General features: G+C 42.0%; 1 protein-coding gene across 3 annotated transcripts; it reads left to right on the top strand.

The window, feature by feature from the left end:
- Positions 1-2,065: 2,065 nt before the first annotated feature.
- On the top strand, positions 2,066-4,033 carry LOC109896072 (uncharacterized). Of its 3 annotated transcripts, none has more exons than XM_020490411.2 (2): positions 2,066-2,346; positions 3,290-4,033. In XM_020490411.2, the coding sequence occupies exon 2, from the start codon at positions 3,294-3,296 to the stop codon at positions 3,948-3,950; it is 657 nt and encodes a 218-aa protein (XP_020346000.1). In that variant the 5' UTR covers positions 2,066-2,346; positions 3,290-3,293; the 3' UTR covers positions 3,951-4,033. The 3 variants fall into 3 exon arrangements, with proteins under 3 accessions (XP_020346000.1, XP_020345922.1, XP_020346081.1); XM_020490333.2 differs by having other exon boundaries at positions 2,079-2,346; positions 3,287-4,033; XM_020490492.2 differs by having other exon boundaries at positions 2,337-2,466; positions 3,287-4,033.
- The last annotated feature ends 15,706 nt before the right edge of the window (positions 4,034-19,739 follow it).

Here is a 19,739-nt window from a genome sequence, read left to right as displayed (position 1 = left end):
AAATAATTAAAGAGCAGCAATTCAAATAGTCTGGGTAGCCATTTGATTAGCTGTTCAGGAGTCTTATGGCTTGGGGGTAGAAGCTGTTGAGCCTTGAGCAAAGGTTATAACTCACTGTGAAACAGGCAAAGCAAGTGTGGAAAAATGTCTTAGCCCTGGACTAAGCTGGAGAAAAAAAGTTATATGAAAAGCCATTTGTGTCCCTTCCCTTCCTACTGTCTTCCTATGAAATCTATCTAGCGTCATCTCCCACTCTAATTCCCATTAGTGTGAGAACATGAGAGGGACTGACCTGAGCCTGTGGCAGCCTTTGGCAGGCCAAGGAACCTTATTGGCTGAGGCAGTTTGCTCCTGGGCTTGGTAGGAGTGGTAGAAGATCTGGGTGTGGTGTCACGCGACTTGACCGGGGTCCTGACATCCAAGTAGTCATGGAGCTCTACAGTGGTGTTCATATCCACTGAGCTCAGGCTTTCCAGAGAGCTGGTGTCTATTTCCCCAATGGACATAACCAAGCCCAAACTTCTCCTGCACATGGCCTTCACCTCATGTACCACCTTTGGCGTAGACCAGAAAAGAATGCTCCCATCATAGAAATACATATATAAATGTATACATAAGAGATTCTGTATTCTAGGATCTATTCTAGCATCCTAAGACATGGAACCACTGTCTGTTTTGGCAATTTATCAGTCCAAGTATAATCCCGAACTGCAAATTTGCACATTTACAATAAATTCAAAGACCATCCTACCTTCCAGGCCTCCTCCTTCAAGTGAGCCTCGATGGCCCTCACCTCCTCCAACAGATCAATTGGTCCATTGTTGTCAGCACAGCCCTGGTCTGACTGGACTTTCAGGGCCTTGACTCCCTGCCTGCCGTTCTTCTTCTTGCCCATCTTGGAGGGAGCTCCAGTGGGAGGGACGGGAACAGGACGCACGCTACTGCATGACTTCTTTACCTGGATGGACTCCAGAGAGTGAGATCCGGGTCGAACTTGGGCTCCGTCCACCCCCAACACCTTCTTCAGTGGGGCCAGAGCTATGTGTTCAAGCCTTTGTGGCAAAGGCCTCAGTGGAGCTTTCAGGTGCGGAATGCACTGAATAGAGGGGACGAAGTGGTGCGTGAAGGTGCTGCCAACCCCGATGAGAGCAGTCTGGACATAATTATTGTGGACAGAACTTATCTTTCTTTGCTTTACTTCCATGGCCTCTCTCTCAGCTCTCTGCATCTGCAGGAGTCTGGCGTCACTGATGAAGCCACGATGGCCCTCTGAGATTGAGTAGCTGTCCTGATAGCCCTGGATCACAATGGTACAGTATGAAATAAATAGCAGAAGTGAAGTAGTCAAAATAGTTTCTACTGTGTGTCATATAAAGCTTTTAAGCTAAAGATGTTATGGATGTAGGCCTATTGTATATCTATGAAACCATAAAATAAACACAGTCATATTTTTGAAAAACTTTTGAAAAACTGATGAGCCTTACTGATGAGCCTTACAAAACTTGAAAACGTGTCCTGGTCACCCAGTTGGTTAAAAGCCATGTTTTGCTTCCTCAAGCTTTCGATGACGCTCTTCATCTGAGAGTTCTCCTTCTGGAGTTTGTCAAACTCTCTTGTTTTTCTTCCTCGATAAGCCATTGATGATAAATATTAGCACTCTCTAAATAAGATCTTAACCTATCTCTGTGAAAGATCTATCATGAAATGAGTGGAAATGGAATTTTGCCAGTCAGATGGAACCAGCAATGACATCATGGCAAGGGTTCTGTTACATTGTGATGTCATAATTGGGTCTGTTGACAGTGCTGATTAGCACATCAGCACATGGTGAACATTCATGAAAGCTTTTTGATTCCCATATAAAATCATAAATATGTGATGAATTTGTAAATAGTATATTTATACACATTCCTATTCTCCTAAATGTTTTTCAATAAAAAAATGTGTCATTTGAATCTGGTTTAGTATCTGAAACGACTGGATTTGAAATGGAATTAACCCCAACCCTGATGACCAATGATAAAATAATACATGCTGTGTCCCCAGAAAATCACTAGAGGACGATATTGCCTAGCATGTCTTACCATGAGAATGGGCCTTGGGTCTTACAGAATGGGTCTTATAGAATGGGCCTTTGGTCTTAAGATATGGAACAGCATGAATACAAGAATGAGGGATTCTGTGTACACCACTCTAAAATGAAGGTGAATGTGATCTCTAAAGCAAACCGGATATTGTTTGAAGAGATTCTATTGGGTGTGATCTCCATGAATGCCAACCAAGAAAGCTGTGTTGAGCTGAAAAATCGAAAGTGAAACTATCTGAAAAACATTGGAGGCAAAAAAGGTAGGTTAATCACGAGAGAAAGTTAGAAACACTGTAATAATATTTTAGCAACTTATCCACAGCCAGTGAGTTGCACAACATTGGGATCTATAAGGCATAGATTTGAGATGTTCTATAGTGGTAACTATACTGTGTTGCATGTATTGTTGTTACTATCTATATGTATCGTTTACTTTCTCACTGTCCTGTCAAATTACCGCAGTACAGCTGCTATGGTGATCAGGGTTGATTTTAATTCTGTTAGTTCAGGAAAATGAAAAGTCTTCATAATACAGGAAATTATGGGAGATTTGAATTAAATTATTCCCCGAATTGACCCCAAGCCCTGGTGGTGACTATACAACATACTCTTTATGGACAGAGAAGTTGGAGTTTAGTTCAGGGAAAAGGAAGTGTTCAGTGGCACCTTGTATACATTATGATATCCTACTTTGGAGTCAAATTAGCACACAAATTAGCGTTGTAGTTCACGTTTAAAGACAATTTCTGATTGAGCGACATATGCAGCAATTACCGTGAATGCAGTATCCGCAACTGCGGGAACATTGTCTTTGTCAATAGCCAATAATTTCCGAGAGGCAAAAATCATGGAAACATACTTGAGTAAACAATAATTTGAGTGGGGAGATTTTAGAATAGAAAACCTCTATGTCTATGTCTTCAATACGTTTTGATGTGTGTGTACAACACATATAGCCTAACCCAGTACAGCCTGGAGAGGATAGGCCACCCCTCTCTCTGAACTGAGCTCCTCTCCAGGTTCCTTCATGGGAGTTTTTATCACTGTGCTCTCACTTCTGCTTTGCTTGCACTTTGGGTTCTAGGCTGGGTTACTGTAAAGCACTCTGTGATAACTACTGATTTATAAAGGTCTTTATAAATACATTTGATTGATTGATCTCATCTGTTTACAAATTGGTGTCAACTGTGTTTCCGTTAGCAGAGCCATGCCAGCGAAGTTGGTGCAGTTCAGCGGTTGGGAGGCTGTGGTTGAGAAGCAGATTGTCCTGAAACCTGGTCAGGCACCACGGGGCAGACAAGGCTACACTATGTACCATGGCACCCACCGTGACAGCGCTCGAGCCATCATCACAGGGGGTTTCCGGCCCTCTGCGGGGGGCACGTTGGGCCCGGGGGTCTATTGCAGCCGGGACATAGCCAAGGCGCGGGGCTACCCTAGTGGGTGCCCCCCTGGGGAACACGTGGTACTGCAGCTGAAAGTCCGGGTGGGCCGCGTGAAGAAGATGGATGGACAGAATTTAGCAATGTGGTACTCGTGGCAACAGAGTGGCTATGATACTGCCTGGCTGCCCTCCACCGTCATTGGGCATGAGGAGGACTGTGTTAAAGACCCCAAGCGGGTGGCGGTGAAAGGCATTGCACACTGTGGTGACACGGCCACGAAGCAAGCCCTCGAGAAGCTCATCAGTCAGCAGAGACAGGGGGGGGAGTCAAGTGGACAGGGAAACGAGCAGGGGGTTGTGGGCAGGTGTAAGGTGTGCAAGATGCAGACCCCGATTGGCCACTCTCTGGAGGTGTGTTGGGGGTGTGACGCCACTGTATGCCCTTTTATGGACAAACATGTCTGCAAAAGGAGCAGTTGAAAGCGACAGATTTGACATACTGGATACTATATGATTATGACATTATTGGTTAATTCGACAATAAAAAAATTTATGGAAATAAATGAAGCTTTGTTGATTCACACATTGTCCCCCACGATGAAATCGGAGGGGGACTATGGATCTGTCTCTGTCCGTTCCCACGTCAGTACGAACAGTGCGCACGTTAGTTAGTCCCACGCAATCTGTCAGACACCACTGGGACGATTTTGACTAAACTTGGGTGAATGATGCATCTTGCCATTGACGACATGTTTACTGTTGCCTTGTAATTCTTTCAAGTATCATGCGACTTTCATTGATAAACAAGCTTTTTTAATTAAGCTGTTTTAATGATGGGCGGCGGATTGAACATAATGAGTGTCTAAGGCTACATTGTAGCAAAGGTGGCTGCTGCAACAAACATATGCATGCCCAGTATTAGTATACCGAAATCTAGACAATGCATTAGCGCAATTTCAAAAGGAGGTGAGGAGAGGACGTGATGAGTCAATGAAATCCATTTGAGAAAAAGGCCTAGGGAGAGTCTCAATAGGATTGGCTAATTCCTCTCCTCTGTCTTCTCCACCTCTTTTTTGAAAAGGGTCAAAGGTCATTGAGGAGAGGAGGCGAGGAGAGGTAACATGGAAACATGCACTTGTATGAAATGAGACTCTTCTGCTCCACTAGCAGGCAAATTACATTTACAGAGGAGGAATTCCACAATACATGTGTAAAGAGGTCAAAATAAATGTAACTAGTTGTGCTAGTGATTTTATAGATATAAGGTTAAGTAGCAAACAACAGCTATTTCAAATTGGGTGTGGCGGATTTCTAAACTCTTCCGAGATAAGATATACCTGAGTATCATCCACCGGAGGAAGCAATCAAGGAGATTAGCGAACTCCTCCATTCACCTACAGTGTATTAACGAATTGACACTCAACCTCATATGGCGACCACTTAACGGTTTACGGTCACGGGTGAGAGGTGGAAGGAGATGTGCACACTGCACACTAAATCAGGTGGAAACTGAGCTGCACTTCCTAACCTCTTGACCATATTAGACATATATATATGACCATATTAGACATACATATTTCCCTCAGATTACGCAGAGATTTGTTAACAAACCCGATTTTGATAAACTCCCATATCTACTGGGTGAAATACCACAGTGTGCCATCACAACAGCAAGATTTGTGACCTGTTGCCACAAGAAGAGGGCAACCAGTGAAGAACAAACACCATTGTAAATTCAACCCATATTTATGTTTATTTATTTTCCCTTTTGTACTTTAACCATTTGCACATTGTTGCAACACTGTATATATATACAGTTGAAGTCAGAAGTTTACATACACTTAGGTTTTCAACCACAAACTATAGTTTTGGCAAGTTGGTTAGTACATCTACGTTGTGCATGACACAAGTAATTTTTCCAACAGTTGTTAATAGACAGATTATTTTACTTATAATTCACTGTATCACAATTCCAGTGGGTCAGAAGTTTACATACACTAAGTTGATTGTGCCTTTAAACAGCTTGGAAAATTCCAGAAAATTATGTCATGGCTTTAGAAGCTTCTAGAAGCTAATTGACATCATTTTAGTCAATTGGAGGTGTACCTGTGGATGTATTTCATGGCCTACCTTCAAACTCAGTGCCTCTTTGCTTGACATCATGGGAAAATCAAAAGAAATCAGACAAGACCTCAGAAAACAATTGCAGACCAATTGCAGACCAGAAAACAAATGCCTGAAGGACCACGTTCATCTGTTCAAACAATAGTGTGCAAGTATAAACACCATGGGACCACGCAGCCATCATACCGCTCAGGAAGGAGACGCGTTCTGTCTTCTAGAGATGAACGTACTTTGGTGCGAAAAGTGCAAATCAATCCCAGAACAACAGCAAGGGACCTGGTGAAGATGCTGGAGGAAACCGATACAAAAGTATCTATATCCACAGTAAAACAAGCCCTATACTGACATAACCTGAAAGGCCGCTCAGCAAGGAAGAAGCCACTGCTCCTAAACCTCCATAAAAAAAGCCAGACTACGGTTTGCAACTAACTGCACATGGAGACAAATATCTTACTTTTTAGAGAAATGTCCTCTGGTCTGATGAAACAAAAATATAACTGTTTGGCCATAATGACCATCATTATGTTTGGAGGAAAAGGGGGGAGGCTTGCAAGCCGAAGATCACCATCCCAACCGTGAAGCATGGGGGTGGCAGCATCATGTTGTGTGGGTGCTTTGCTGCAGGAGGGACTGGTGTACTTCACAAAATAGATGGCATCATGAGGAATGGAAAATGATGTGGATATATTCAAGCAACATCTCAAGACATCAGTCAGGAAGTTAAAGCTTGGTCGCAAATTTTATTTGTATTTTATTTAACCTTTATTTAACCAGGTAGGCTAGTTGAGAACAAGTTCTCATTTACAACTGCGACCTGGCCAAGATAAAGCAAAGCAGTGCGACACAAACAACAACACAGAGTTACACATGGAATAAACAAGCATAGAGTCAATAACGCAAATGGGTCTTGCAAATGGACAATGACCCCAAGCATACTTCCAAAGTTGTGGCAAAATGGCTTAAGTGTCACGCCTTGGTCTTAGTATTTTGTGTTTTCTTTAATTATTTGTTCAGGCCAGGGTGTGACATGGGCTTATTGTGTTGTCGTATTGGGTTTTTTGTAGGCATTGGGATTGTGGCTGATTAGGGGTGTGTCTAGCATAGGCTTGGCTGCCTGAGGCGGTTCTCAATCAGAGTCAGGTGATTCTCGTGGTCTCTGATTGGGAACCATATTTAGGTAGCCGGGGTTTCACTGTGTATTTTGTGGGTGATTGTTCCTGTCTCTGTGTAGTTTCACCAGATAGGCTGTAATAGGTTTTCGCGTTCCGTTTGTTGTTTTGTTTATATATATAGTTATTTCATGTATCGCTATTCTTCATTAAAAGAACATGAGTAACCACCACGCTGCATTTCGGTCCGACTCTCCTTCAACAGACAAACGCCGTTACATTAAGGCCAACAAAGTCAAGGTATCGGAATGGCCATCACAAAGCCCTGACCTCAATCCCATAGGAAATTTGTGGGCAGAACTGAAAAAGCGTGTGCGAGCAAGGAGGCCTACAAATCTGACTCAGTTACACCAGCTCTGTCAGGAGGAATGGGTCAAAATTCACCAAACTTATTGTGGGAAGCTTATGGTAGGCTACCCGGAACATTTGACCCAAGATAAACATTTTAAAGGCAATGCTACCAAATACTATTGAGTTTGAGGTTGAGTTTATTTTTATTTTTACAGGGACAGTGCACATTAATCAACATTTCAGTAAAAGTGCCGGTTTTAGCCAACCGGCTAATTTTCAACCGCAGTCCCTGGGCAGGTTATTAAAAACAATTACAATATAGACAATAGCAACATAGAACAAGCAAGACATAGCAACATAGGACAAGCAAGACGTAGCATACAGACAGAGCAGCATAAAACAAAAAGCAGCAAGACAAAATTCATAAAAGCAACAAAGTGTTTCCACACCTCACAATCTACAGACAACAGACAACATGGAGAGTGGCAACACACAGCTAGGGACCATGTTCACAAATCTGATTGACCTTTAGCCATGTCTTCAAGCATTTTGTGAAAGTGTGATATGTGGTGCAGTTATGTGTGTTTGATGGCAGTGTATTCCAGACATGGGAAGCTCTCACAGAGAATGCAGATTTACTAAATGTGCTTTTCCTTAGGGGAACTATACAGTCACCTCTCATGGCAGACCTTGTGGATCTGCTGCCATATGTCTGGGTTTTCTGTTTAACAAAAATATTGAGTGGAGGGGGAGCCAGGCCATTGAGGATCTTGAATACAAGACATGCGTCGGTGTATTGCACAAGATTTTCCCAACTCAAGAGCTCATGCTTTCTAAGGATGTGACAATGATGATGGCTATTGGGCTTCCTATCAAGCACTTTGAGAGCCTGTTTGTAGACAGACTGAATAGGTTTTAATGTTGTACAGCAAGCTTGGGCCCAACTAGTCAAGCAGTATGTTAAGTGGGGGAGTATCATAGATTTGAAGTACAGTTTTGCTACCTCTGTAGTCAAACAATTTCGTATAAATCGGAAATTAGCTAGGTTGAATTTGGTTATTTGAATTACCTTTTTCACATGCTTTTTAAAAGGTTGGAATCAAGTATGATGTCAAGGTACTTAAAATCGGATACCACCTGGAGCTTCTCCCCTGACACATAGACATCTGGCTCAGTAGCATCTGTTGCCCTCTTTGTGAAGAACATGCAAACAGTTTTTTTCACATTGAGATGCAAACACGAGTCACTGAGCCACTTTGTAACCTGGACCATTACAGTAGTGAGTTCTTGTGCAGCTTGTTGTTTGCTCTTTGCATGCACATATATCACTGTATCATCTGCATACATTTGAACTTCAGACCCAGTACAGACAGAAGGCAGATCATTAATGTACAGGCTGAACAGGAGGGGCCCCAGTATTGACCCTTGGGGCACGCCCACATCATAGCTACGAGTGGGCGACAGCTCATTGCTCACTCTGACACAGTGAGTTCTGCCTTCAAGGTATGATTTCATCCATCTCAAGGCATCAGTGGAAAAGTTGAACTTGGACAATTTTGTGATGAGAATCTCATGGTTAACAGTATCAAAAGCCTTCCTTAGGTCCAGAAACACAGCCCCAACAGCACCCCCTTTGTCCATCTTGGACTTCACATTTTCCAGAAGAAAGCAGTTGGCCGTTTCTGTGGAGTGTTTCGCTCTGAAGCCAAACTGCATGGAGTGTAATGTGAAGGGGCTGTTGTTGAGGTAGGCAATCAGTTGTTCTGCTACACACTTTTCAACAACCTTTGACACCACAGGTAATATACTAATGGGCCTGTAGTTACTCACGTTAGCAGGGTCGCCTGATTTGAAGATGGCCGTTAATTATGGCTGACTTCCATACCCTTGGAAACACACCGAGACCAATAGATGTGTTGGTGACCTTAGTAATGGGGCCAATGAGTGACTCTTTGTAGTTTTTAAGAAAGGTAGAGTCCATCCCAAACACATCTTTGGCTTTAGAGTTCTTTAGTGAGCTAATCACCTTGTTCACCTTTGACTCAGAAACCTCCCTTATGATGAAGACAGGTTGAGTGTCATTCACTAGCACTGAGCCCAAGAAACAAGTGGAGGGGTTCTGTGTCAGTACCCTGACAGAGTCAATAAAGTAGGAATTGAAGGCTATTGCTATTTCGACTGCATCCTGTGTTAGATTGTTATTCACCATGATTTCTAGTCTTTTTGCAGTGTTACTATGGTCTTTCCCTGTTAACTTTTTTAGATTCTCCCATATCAATTTAGAATTTCCCTTTGCTTCACCAATTATGTTAATAAAAAAGTTTGCCTTGGCCTGTATGATTTCTTTCATCACCTTATTTCTCAACATGGTAAACCTACGTCTGTCATGCTCTAATTTAGATTTTAGGGCTATTTTTAGAGCATAATCTCGTTCTTTCATCAATTTCCAGATTTCTCCATTTAGCCAAGGAAGAGTGCTCTTTTGGCCAGGTTTGGATTTGATTTTCTTTAGGAAGCCATTTATTGTAGTCTGGATTGTGGATAGAAAAACCTGACTATCAGCTTCCACGTCTGTATAGGACAAGAGATCATTCCAGTTTATTCCCTTAATTGCTTTTTCAAAATGATTTAATTCACTCTTAGGTATTCTGAGTTGATCCGGCTTTCTAACAGTAGAGAGGTTAAACCTGCTCTTAGACAGCTTTCTGGCTATAAGTGTCAGATTATGATCAGACAGCCCAGTAACCATATTGAATGATTTAGTCACTCTCTCTGGTTTATTACTGAACACCAAATCAATCTGTGTTTTAGAGCAACAAGTCACCCTGGTTGGCCCTTTAACTAGCTGTGTAAGGTCAAAGGTATTAGTGATCCGTTTGAGGGTTTTCCTACAACACTTGTCTTCATAATTAATGTTAGAATCTCCCATTAAGATGACCTCTTTCCCAAAATCACATTCCCTAAGCATGGTATTAAACTGATCAAAAAACACACTTTTGGTGGAAGGTGGCCTATACATTCCAATGAGGGTAAAAGACATTTGGGGAGACAGTGTAACGTTCAGGCTGATACATTCTAGTTCATTATCACATGACCACTCAATTTGTTTACATCGGATATGTTCTTTAATGTAAATCATCACACCCCCTCCTCTTCCCTCAATCCTGTCTCTCCTGAAAACATTGTAGCCAGGCACAACCAAAGCAGCACATGGAGAGTGTTTATGGAGCCATGTCTCTGAGAGGCAGAGAAAGTCAAGGTTGGAGTCTGTGAGTAGATGTTGAATTTGATCACTTTTTGGAATGACACTACGAATGTTCAAGTGCCCCCCTAGTAGTCCCTTGGGCTTAGCTCGTGGGTCCCAGATGACTCGAGAGTGATTGACACATTGAAAAAAGTTAAATTTTCTGTGTTTTCTGACGGCTGGGTTTAGGCCGTTTTGTTTCGTTTTGATTAGGGGCAGTTCGGTAGCGCAATTAACAATCCCTCCCGCCTGCACTGGATGCGGGGAACTAATTAAAATAGCTTGCGTACCAGAAGCAGAGTCAGGGATCGCATATAGCGACTCTGGTATGTTTGAAGAGTCTAAATCTATCCTGGAACCGGGTGAGTCGAGAGAAACCATAGGACTATAGCACTCACCCACCTCCACAGCGGCGACGACCAGTGGACGAGGCCATCCACCGCTCTCCACTCCGGTGCGTATCACTGGCTCGGTGATATTGGGCCCAGGATTGAGTTGTACATCCCCGGAGAGCAGGAAGGTAGCGAACAGGTAGTTTAACAGTTTCCGATAAATGTTGGACTTGTGTTTGTTACGCCTAAGCGGTTCAGTAGAATAAGGAGCGAGGTAGACTTGGCCATTATTCAGAACATTATGGTATGCTGTGTACTGTCCGCTCCCGTGGAACGGTGAACCAATGTGTTTGGTGTTGATATTCTCCGGTAGTAGACTGATTGTGTCATCCCAGCAAGGACGCACTGAGATTATCAGTAGAGCAGCTACATAACTGACAATCATGGCAGAGTACTGGAGATAAAACACATAATTGCGCTTTAACTCTTTGCATGAGTTACTTAGCTGGGATCGGCGTACACCTGATGGTTTAGATAAAATTACAGCATTCGAATGAGAAGCGGCACCTGCCGCACCACCCTGTCTTCCGTCCGCCATTTTTCATTAATATATACTTATTTGAGTGTATGTAAACTTCTGACCCACTGGAAATGTGAATAAATAAATAAAAGTTGAAATAAATCCTTCTCTCTTTTATTATTGTGACATTTCACATTCTTAAAACAAAGTGTTGATCCTAACTGATCTAAGACAGGGAATTTTTACTAGGATTAAATGTCAGGAATTGTGAAAAACTGAGTTTAAATGTATTTGGCTAAGGTGTATGTAAACTTCCGACTTCAACTGTGTATATGCATCAGTAGGGATTAAGAAGTGAGTAACAAAAATGTTGTTCGTAACTGACTTGCCTAGTTAAATAAAGGTTCAATTTTAAAAAACTACAGACACCCTGGTGTCACGACTCCGACTGAAGGTGGCTCCCCTTCCCGCTCGGCAGTCGTCGTCGCCGGCCTACTAGCTGCCACTGATTATTTTCTCCCCCTCCTTATGTGTTTATTGAGTACACCTGTTTTGAGTTGGTTATAATTAGTGAGGCTTTATTAGTCAGCCGGCCCGCCTGGTTCTTTGTGTGGGATTGATTATTGTAACCCTGGTGTTGGCATTAGATGTACATGTTCGTGTATTTAGTGCTAGACTGTTTTCGTTTCCCTGTGTCTGGGGCATTTGGTTTGAGCACCCGTAAGTGGGGGGACCGTAGTTCTCTGTGTGTGCATTAAAGAAGCACTTTATTGAACTCTGCTTTCCTGTGCCTGATTTCACCCTCACGGCACCCAGGACCTTACACCTGGTTTGAATCCTGGCTGTATCACAACCGGAGCCTTGTGATTGGGTGTCCCATAGGGCGGTGCAAAATTGGCCAAGTGTCGTCCGGGTTTGGCCGGTGTAGGCCATCATTGTAAAGAAGAATTTGTTCTAGCTTGGGACTGGAACTTGAGAATAGTTTCATAATGACTTCCCACAAAGTTACCAGCCCTATCCAGAGTAGCCCTACTTTCACTTCTCTGACAGCTGGAAGTGTTAGCTAACCCTTTCACCCTCTTCAATGGCTGTTAGATAGCTACCTACAAATACATTTGGAGTTACAATGACAAATGCATGTAGACAGCTAACTAGCTAATATTGTAATGAACACAAGGGGAGACAGAGAGCTGGTTTCAAGCACAGGGTGCAGCAGGTGTTTATTGCAAAGGACCACAGGAGGAGGCAGGTAGCTGGGTCCAGGGGCAGGCAGAACACACAGGGGGTCCAAAAGGGCAATAGTGCAGGCAGGGAGAAGGCTAGTAACATAGTCCGGGAGATCAGGCAATAGGTAGATAACAGGAAATCCAATAGGCTAAAATACAAGCAGGAAATAGGCAAAAGGCATTGTTAGTGAGGCAGGCAAAACTATCATACATGGGAGGAGTAAATCACAAGAAAAACAGAGCTCTGAAAGACGTGTGTCACAAGACAAACAATACCTCACAGAGAACTAAATAGTGTGTGATAATGACATACAGGTGTGTGAACAGGTGATTAGAATTCAGGTGATTGGGATCTGGTGAGTGAGCTGCGTTCAGGGGATCTAGGTGTTTGAGAGTGTGAGCTGGAAAGTGAGCTGCGTTCAGGGATCTACGTGTTTGAGATGGTGAGTTGTAAGCAGACATTACAAATATGAAGTTACTAAGCTGGTGATATTTAATTAACGTAGCTAGCTAGCTATACAGTATGTAAAGTTCGCTAACTAGCAAACAAAGATTAACGGCTCATTTGTGTAGCAAGCTAGCTATAATACATCGTTTTATACATATTTATATATTTCAACATATGTTTACTTACTTGAATAGGTTCTCCCACTGCCTCTGTTTTCTGGGTCCTTAGAGAAACTAAATAATGGGCAATCTTCCTGAAGTTTCCAGTGGTAGCAAAACGCAGTCAGCCATGTGGACGATTTGAGGACTTTCAGCAGACTGAGTTTGGTCTTCCAACATGGCGCTTGGTGTGGTTGCGAGGTGATTTATGACGCAACTGTTAGCCCTCTATAGGGAGGAGGTCAGAGACCTGGCGATGTGATCGTGGGCTACAGGAAAAGGAGGGCCGAGCACGCCCCCATTCTCATCGACGGGCTGTAGTGGAGCAGGTTGAGAGCTTCAAGTTCCTTGGTGTCCACATCACCAACAAACTATCATGGCACACCAAGACAGTCATGAAGAAGCACGACAATGCCTATTCCCCTTCAGGAGACTGAAAAGATTTGGCATGGGTCCTCATATCCTCAAAAAGTTATACAGCTGTACCATCGAGAGACTGGTTGCATCACCGCCTGGTATGGCAACTCGGTCTCCGACCGCAAGGCTCCACAGAGGGTAGTGTGTACGGCCCAGTATATCACTGGGGCCAAGCTTCCTGCCATCCAGGACCTATATGCCAGGCAGTGTCAGAGGAAGGCCCTAAACATGGCCAAAGACTCCGGCCACCCTAGTGATAGACTATTCTCTCTGCTACCGCATGGCAAGCGGTACCTGAGCGCCAAGTCTAGGTCCAAAAGGTTTCTCAACCGCTTCCACCCCCAAGCCTTAAAACTGCTGAACAGCGAATCAAATGGCTACCCGGACAATTTTCTACCCCCCCCCCACCACACCACACCACACCACACACACTTTTTTTTAATGCTGATGCTACTCGCTGTTTATTATCTATTATCTATGCATAGTCACTTTACCCCTACCTACATGTACATATTACCTCGACTAACCTGTACCCCCGCACATTGACTCTGTACCGGTACCCCTGTATAGAGCCTCATTGTTGTTATTTTATTGTTTTTCTTTTGTTACTTTAGTTTTGTGGTGGAAATTCTTATACAGGGACACCTGAAGTCAATCTTAAATAAATTGTTTTTTATTGTCAACACGCTGGAGAGGTTGCAATCAACTCAATGCTGTAACGGTTTTCTTCTGTGGACGAAGGATCGGACCAAAGCGCAGCGTGGTTAGAGTTCAACATGTTTAATAAAGACCATAAACACGAACGCTACAAAATACCAAAACAACAAACATAAAACATTTAAATAAACAGTCCTATCTGGTGCATGAACACAAAGACAGAAGACAATAATCCACAAAATACCCACAGAATATGGCTGCCTAAATATGGTTCCCAATCAGAGACAACGATAGACAGCTGCCTCTAATTGAGAACCAATCTAGGCAACCATAGACCTACAAACTACTTAGAAAGGAAACAGCCCCATAAACATACAAAAAACCCTAGACGAGACAAAACACATAAATCCCCCATGTCACACCCTGACCTAACCAAAATAATAAAGAAAACAAAGATAACTAAGGCCAAGGTGTGACAAATGCACCATAGTACACATGTCAATCAGCAGCTCCCTTGTGGAGTCCCAGCAGCTGTCTTATATACGGCTACACACAGGGAAGTTATGTTTGCATGATTTAGCATAATTAATTCGTCATTACCATTTTGTTTCATTCATGTGACCGACCAATACTGTTTCATAACGTGACAGACCAACACCTCATAAGGCTTCTTCTCTCTAAGCTGTGACCTTGAAACTGACAGTAGTGTAAAGCACTTAAGTAAAAATACTTTAAAGTACTACTTAAGTAGTTTTTTGGGGTAGCTGTACTTTACTTTACTGTTTATATTTTTGACTACTTTTACTTTTAATTCACTACATTTCTTAAGACACCCAAAACTACTCGTTATATTTTGAATGCTTAGCAGGACAGGAAAATAGACAAATTCACAAACTTATCAACCGAACATCCCTGGTTATCCCTACTGCCTCTGATCTGGCGGACTCACTAAACACACATGCTTCGTTTGTAAATGATATCTGAATGTTGGAGTGTGCTCGTGGCTTTCCGTAAAAAAATAAAATGATGCCATCTGCTTTGCTTAATATAAGGAATTTGAAATGATTTATACTTTTACTTTTGATACTTAAGTATATTTTAAACTAAATACTTTTATACTTTTACTCAAGTAGGTTTTACTGGGTGACTTTTACTTTTACTTGTGTCCTTTTCTATTAAGATATCTTTGCTTTTACTCAAGTATGATATTTGGGTACTTTTTCCACCACTGGAAACTGAGATATCTTTAGTTTGTGCTCAAAACAAGGTCTGGGTGTACTGCCAAATTGGAGCTACTGTGAGTGAGGACTTGTACAGTCAGGCACTTGCATGAACACAGAAATGGTTTTATAGAACAGCACATGAATGGAACACAGAAATTAGTTTTAAGAAAAGCACAAACATAAAAATTCTCATTACAGTTTAGTTAGTAAATATAATTTTTCTTAAATATAATTTTTCTTAAAACTGCATTGTTGGTTAAGGGCTTGTAAGTAAGCATTTCAAATCAAATCAAATTTATTTGTCACATACACATGGTTAGCAGATGTTAATGCGAGTGTAGCGAAATGCTTGTGCTTCTAGTTCCGACAATGCAGTAATAACCAACAAGTAATCTAACTAACAATTACAAAACTACTGTCTTATGCTCAGTGTAAGGGGATAAGAATATGTACATAGAGATATATGAATGAGTGATGGTACAGAGCAGCATAGGCAAGATACAGTAGATGGTATCGAGTACAGTATATACATATGAGATGAGTATGTAAACAAAGTGGCATAGTTAAAGTGGCTAGTGATACATGTAATTACATAAGGGTGCAGTAGATGATATAGAGTACAGTATATACATATACATATGAGATGAATAATGTAGGGTATGTAAACATTATATTAGGTAGCATTGTTTAAAGTGGCTAGTGATATATTTTACATCATTTCCCATCAATTCCCATAATTAAAGTGGCTGGAGTTGAGTCAGTGTGTTGGCAGCGGCCACTCAGTGTTAGTGGTTGCTGTTTAACAGTCTGATGGCCTTGAGATAGAAGCTGTTTTTCAGTCTCTCGGTCCCAGCTTTGATGCACCTGTACTGACCTCGTCTTCTGGATGATAGCGGGGTGAACAGGCAGTGGCTCGGGTGGTTGTTGTCCTTGATCATCTTTATGGCCTTCCTGTAACATCGGGTGGTGTAGGTGTCCTGGAGGGCAGGTAGTTTGCCCCCGGTGATGCGTTGTGCAGACCTCACTACCCTCTGGAGAGCCTTACGGTTGTGGGCGGAGCAGTTGCCGTACCAGGCGGTGATACAGCCCGCCAGGATGCTCTCGATTGTGCATCTGTAGAAGTTTGTGAGTGCTTTTGGTGACAAGCCGAATTTCTTCAGCATCCTGAGGTTGAAGAGGCACTGCTGCGCCTTCTTCACGATGCTGTCTGTGTGAGTGGACCAATTCAGTTTGTCTGTGATGTGTATGCCGAGGAACTTAAAACTTACTACCCTCTCCACTACTGTTCCATCGATGTGGATAGGGGGGTGTTCCCTCTGCTGTTTCCTGAAGTCCACAATAATCTCCTTAGTTTTGTTGACGTTGAGTGTGAGGTTATTTTCCTGACACCACACTCCGAGGGCCCTCACCTCCTCCCTGTAGGCCGTCTCGTCGTTGTTGGTAATCAAGCCTACCACTGTTGTGTCGTCCGCAAACTTGATGATTGAGTTGGAGGCGTGCGTGGCCACGCAGTCATGGGTGAACAGGGAGTACAGGAGAGGGCTCAGAACGCACCCTTGTGGGGCCCCAGTGTTGAGGATCAGCGGGGTGGAGATGTTGTTGCCTACCCTAGGTATTCCTCTTGTCCAGCATTCTCACATAGGTATTCCTCTTGTCCAGATGGGTAAGGTCTATTGTTGTATTCGGCGCATGTGACAAATAAAATGTGATTTGATTCCATCGCAGATGTGGAAGGCCGAAATAGGCAGATTCGATGGAATGAGACTATATCTCTAGCTTAAATTGACGCATTTTGAAGAGGATTTTTGTATTATGTTACTTAGATTGTCGCATGGGTTGACCAGGGAAAGAAGTTGACCGGGGAATTTTGTGGAATGGTAATGCAGGTCCATTGACTGGGTTAAATCCTATTGAACAGGTAGAGACCAAATGGTGGATGTTAATGGAAAACATTCTAGTGTGAAGGAGATTAGCTGTGGGGTCCTGAAGGGGAGCATCCTTGTCCCACTTCTCGTCTTACTATACCTTAACGATATGAAATCAGAAAACGCTCATCATTTGCTTTTGAATGTGGATGACTCTGCTCTACTACTGTCCAATAAGAACAAAGCCTCAGTAGAAGAGATCTCTTGTGCAGAGTTATCCAATATCACTAAATGGCTTTCAGATACAAGTTTGAGGTGTCTAATTAAATTTTTGATTTATGCTTTAGTCACAAGTAGAAGTAAAGGACAAGTCAACAACATTATTTGGTTGTGAATGAACAGAACTTTAAAATTAGATTTTCATTGGACAGTTACAGTGTCCAATGAAACTTTAAATTTACTTTACTTTAAGTCTGTTACAGTGACACCTCATCTGTGTGAGATGAAACCATAGAGAGGTCATAAAAAAGGTCATAAAAGTAAAATCTTGCACAAACATTTCTATGATGTGTTTGACGAATAATACTATTACCTACTAAATGCGTGACAATTCCTACTAACATAGCTGTTGATCTAGAAAGTCTGATGACAAAAAGAACATCTTGATAAACTGGCAATATTGATAAAGTTCATATTGATATGAACTTTGATTCTCAGATTACCTTATTTTCTTATCTAGACCAACATCAAAAACAAGGAAGTGGGGAAAGTATTATTTCTGGCATTCATAAGAGCACACAGTGTAAAAAAAATGAACTTTTGTTAAAGTGGTGCATCAAACCTAAGTGTGCTTGCTTAGCAGCTTAGCTTCCTACCACCCAGGCTGTACAACAGCTTGAACCAGGGCCCCATGGCCAGCCATAGCCTTTTTTAAATTAAAAATATATATATTTTTTGCAGTTTTAAAACATATTTCATACAATTCTCCTAATTTTGCCATGGGCCAGAGAGAACATTTTGCCATTTTAAAACTCATTTCATGTCACGACTTCCGCTGAAGTTGGTGCCTCTCCTTGTTCGGGCGGCATTCGGCGGTCGTCGTCACCGGCTTTCTAGCTGCCACCGATCTACATTTCTTTTTCTATGTTGTTTTGTCTTGATTGTACACACCTGGTTCCCATTACATTAATATTATTTTTCCCTATTTAACCCTCTGGTTCCCAAAATGTTTTGTGCGTGTTTGTTCCTTGTTGAGTGTTAGACTGCTGAGTTATGGTGTGTTTTCAAGGAAGTGGAGAATGTATAGGGCGGCAGATCGAATCCCCGAGCTGACAAGGTACAAATCTGTTGTTCTGCCCCTGAACAAGCCAGTTAACCCATTGTTCCTAGGCCGTCATTGAAAATAAGAACTTTTTCTTAACAGACCTGCCTAGTTTAAATAAAGACAAAATAAAAATACAATTGTCTGGCTGGCATTCATAAGAGCACACAGGTAGTCCCTCCCATTTTCAGTCCATTTTCTAAACTATAAATAGGAATATTCTTTGAGGATCTGTCCATAACATTGGTGTTTACTCCAACTGAAACTACAAAATGTAACTGCAGACATGGCTTCTGATGATCTCCACGTGCTGCTATGCTGTGCCACAAGGTAAGACTGAAATCCTGGAGATGGCCCAAAATACTATTATGAATTGTTGAATAATTACGTGTTTCAGTAGTACTTACTACTAGGGTTGCAAAATTCCCTGTAATTTTCCAAAGCTCTGGGAATTTTCAGACACAAAATTGTGAAAGTTACCGGGAATATTTCCTCCCTTTGAACATAATTACAAATTATTTGTAGACTGCAATTTTACCACAAGAATCACAAACAGATCATTTCAAACCATGCTTACATTTGTATACGATCATGTGTCTATATTATGCGTGGGATTAGTTCGGAACAGATTTCCAAAATTAAAATCACTTGGAGCTGATTTCCTGGTGTTTTTACAGTATTTTATGTCAAGCAATAAAATTAAAACAAGAAAAGTTTCCACAGTTGGGGAACCCTGCTGTAGGGGTTTGTATCAATGATGTATTAAAACACTAGATTGCTAATGATATGTATTGGCCATTGATAGACTTTGAAGCCACTGTCCACCATATTGGTACTTCTCGGGAAGGAGCAATCCTCCATTTTCTTTTTATTTTTTTTATTTCACCTTTATTTAACCAGGTAGGCTAGTTGAGAACAAGTTCTCATTTACAACTGCGACCTGGCCAAGATAAAGCATAGCAGTGTAAACAGACAGCAACACAGAGTTACACATGGAGTAAACAATAAACAAGTCAATAACACAGTAGAAAAAAAGAAAAAAAGGAGTCTATATACATTGTGTGTAAAAGGCATGAGGAGGTAGGCGAATAATTACAATTTTAGCAGATCAACACTGGAGTGATAAATGATCAGATGGTCATGTGCAGGTAGAGATACTGGTGTGCAAAAGAGCAGAAAAGTAAATAAATAAAAAAAACATATGGGGATGAGGTAGGTAAATTGGGTGGGCTATTTACCGATGGACTATGTACAGCTGCAGCGATCGGTTAGCT

Source organism: Oncorhynchus kisutch, linkage group LG1, assembly GCF_002021735.2.
Source record: "Oncorhynchus kisutch isolate 150728-3 linkage group LG1, Okis_V2, whole genome shotgun sequence".
NCBI classification, from domain to species: Eukaryota; Metazoa; Chordata; class Actinopteri; order Salmoniformes; family Salmonidae; genus Oncorhynchus; species Oncorhynchus kisutch.
This window is presented reverse-complemented; position numbering and strand designations above follow the sequence as displayed.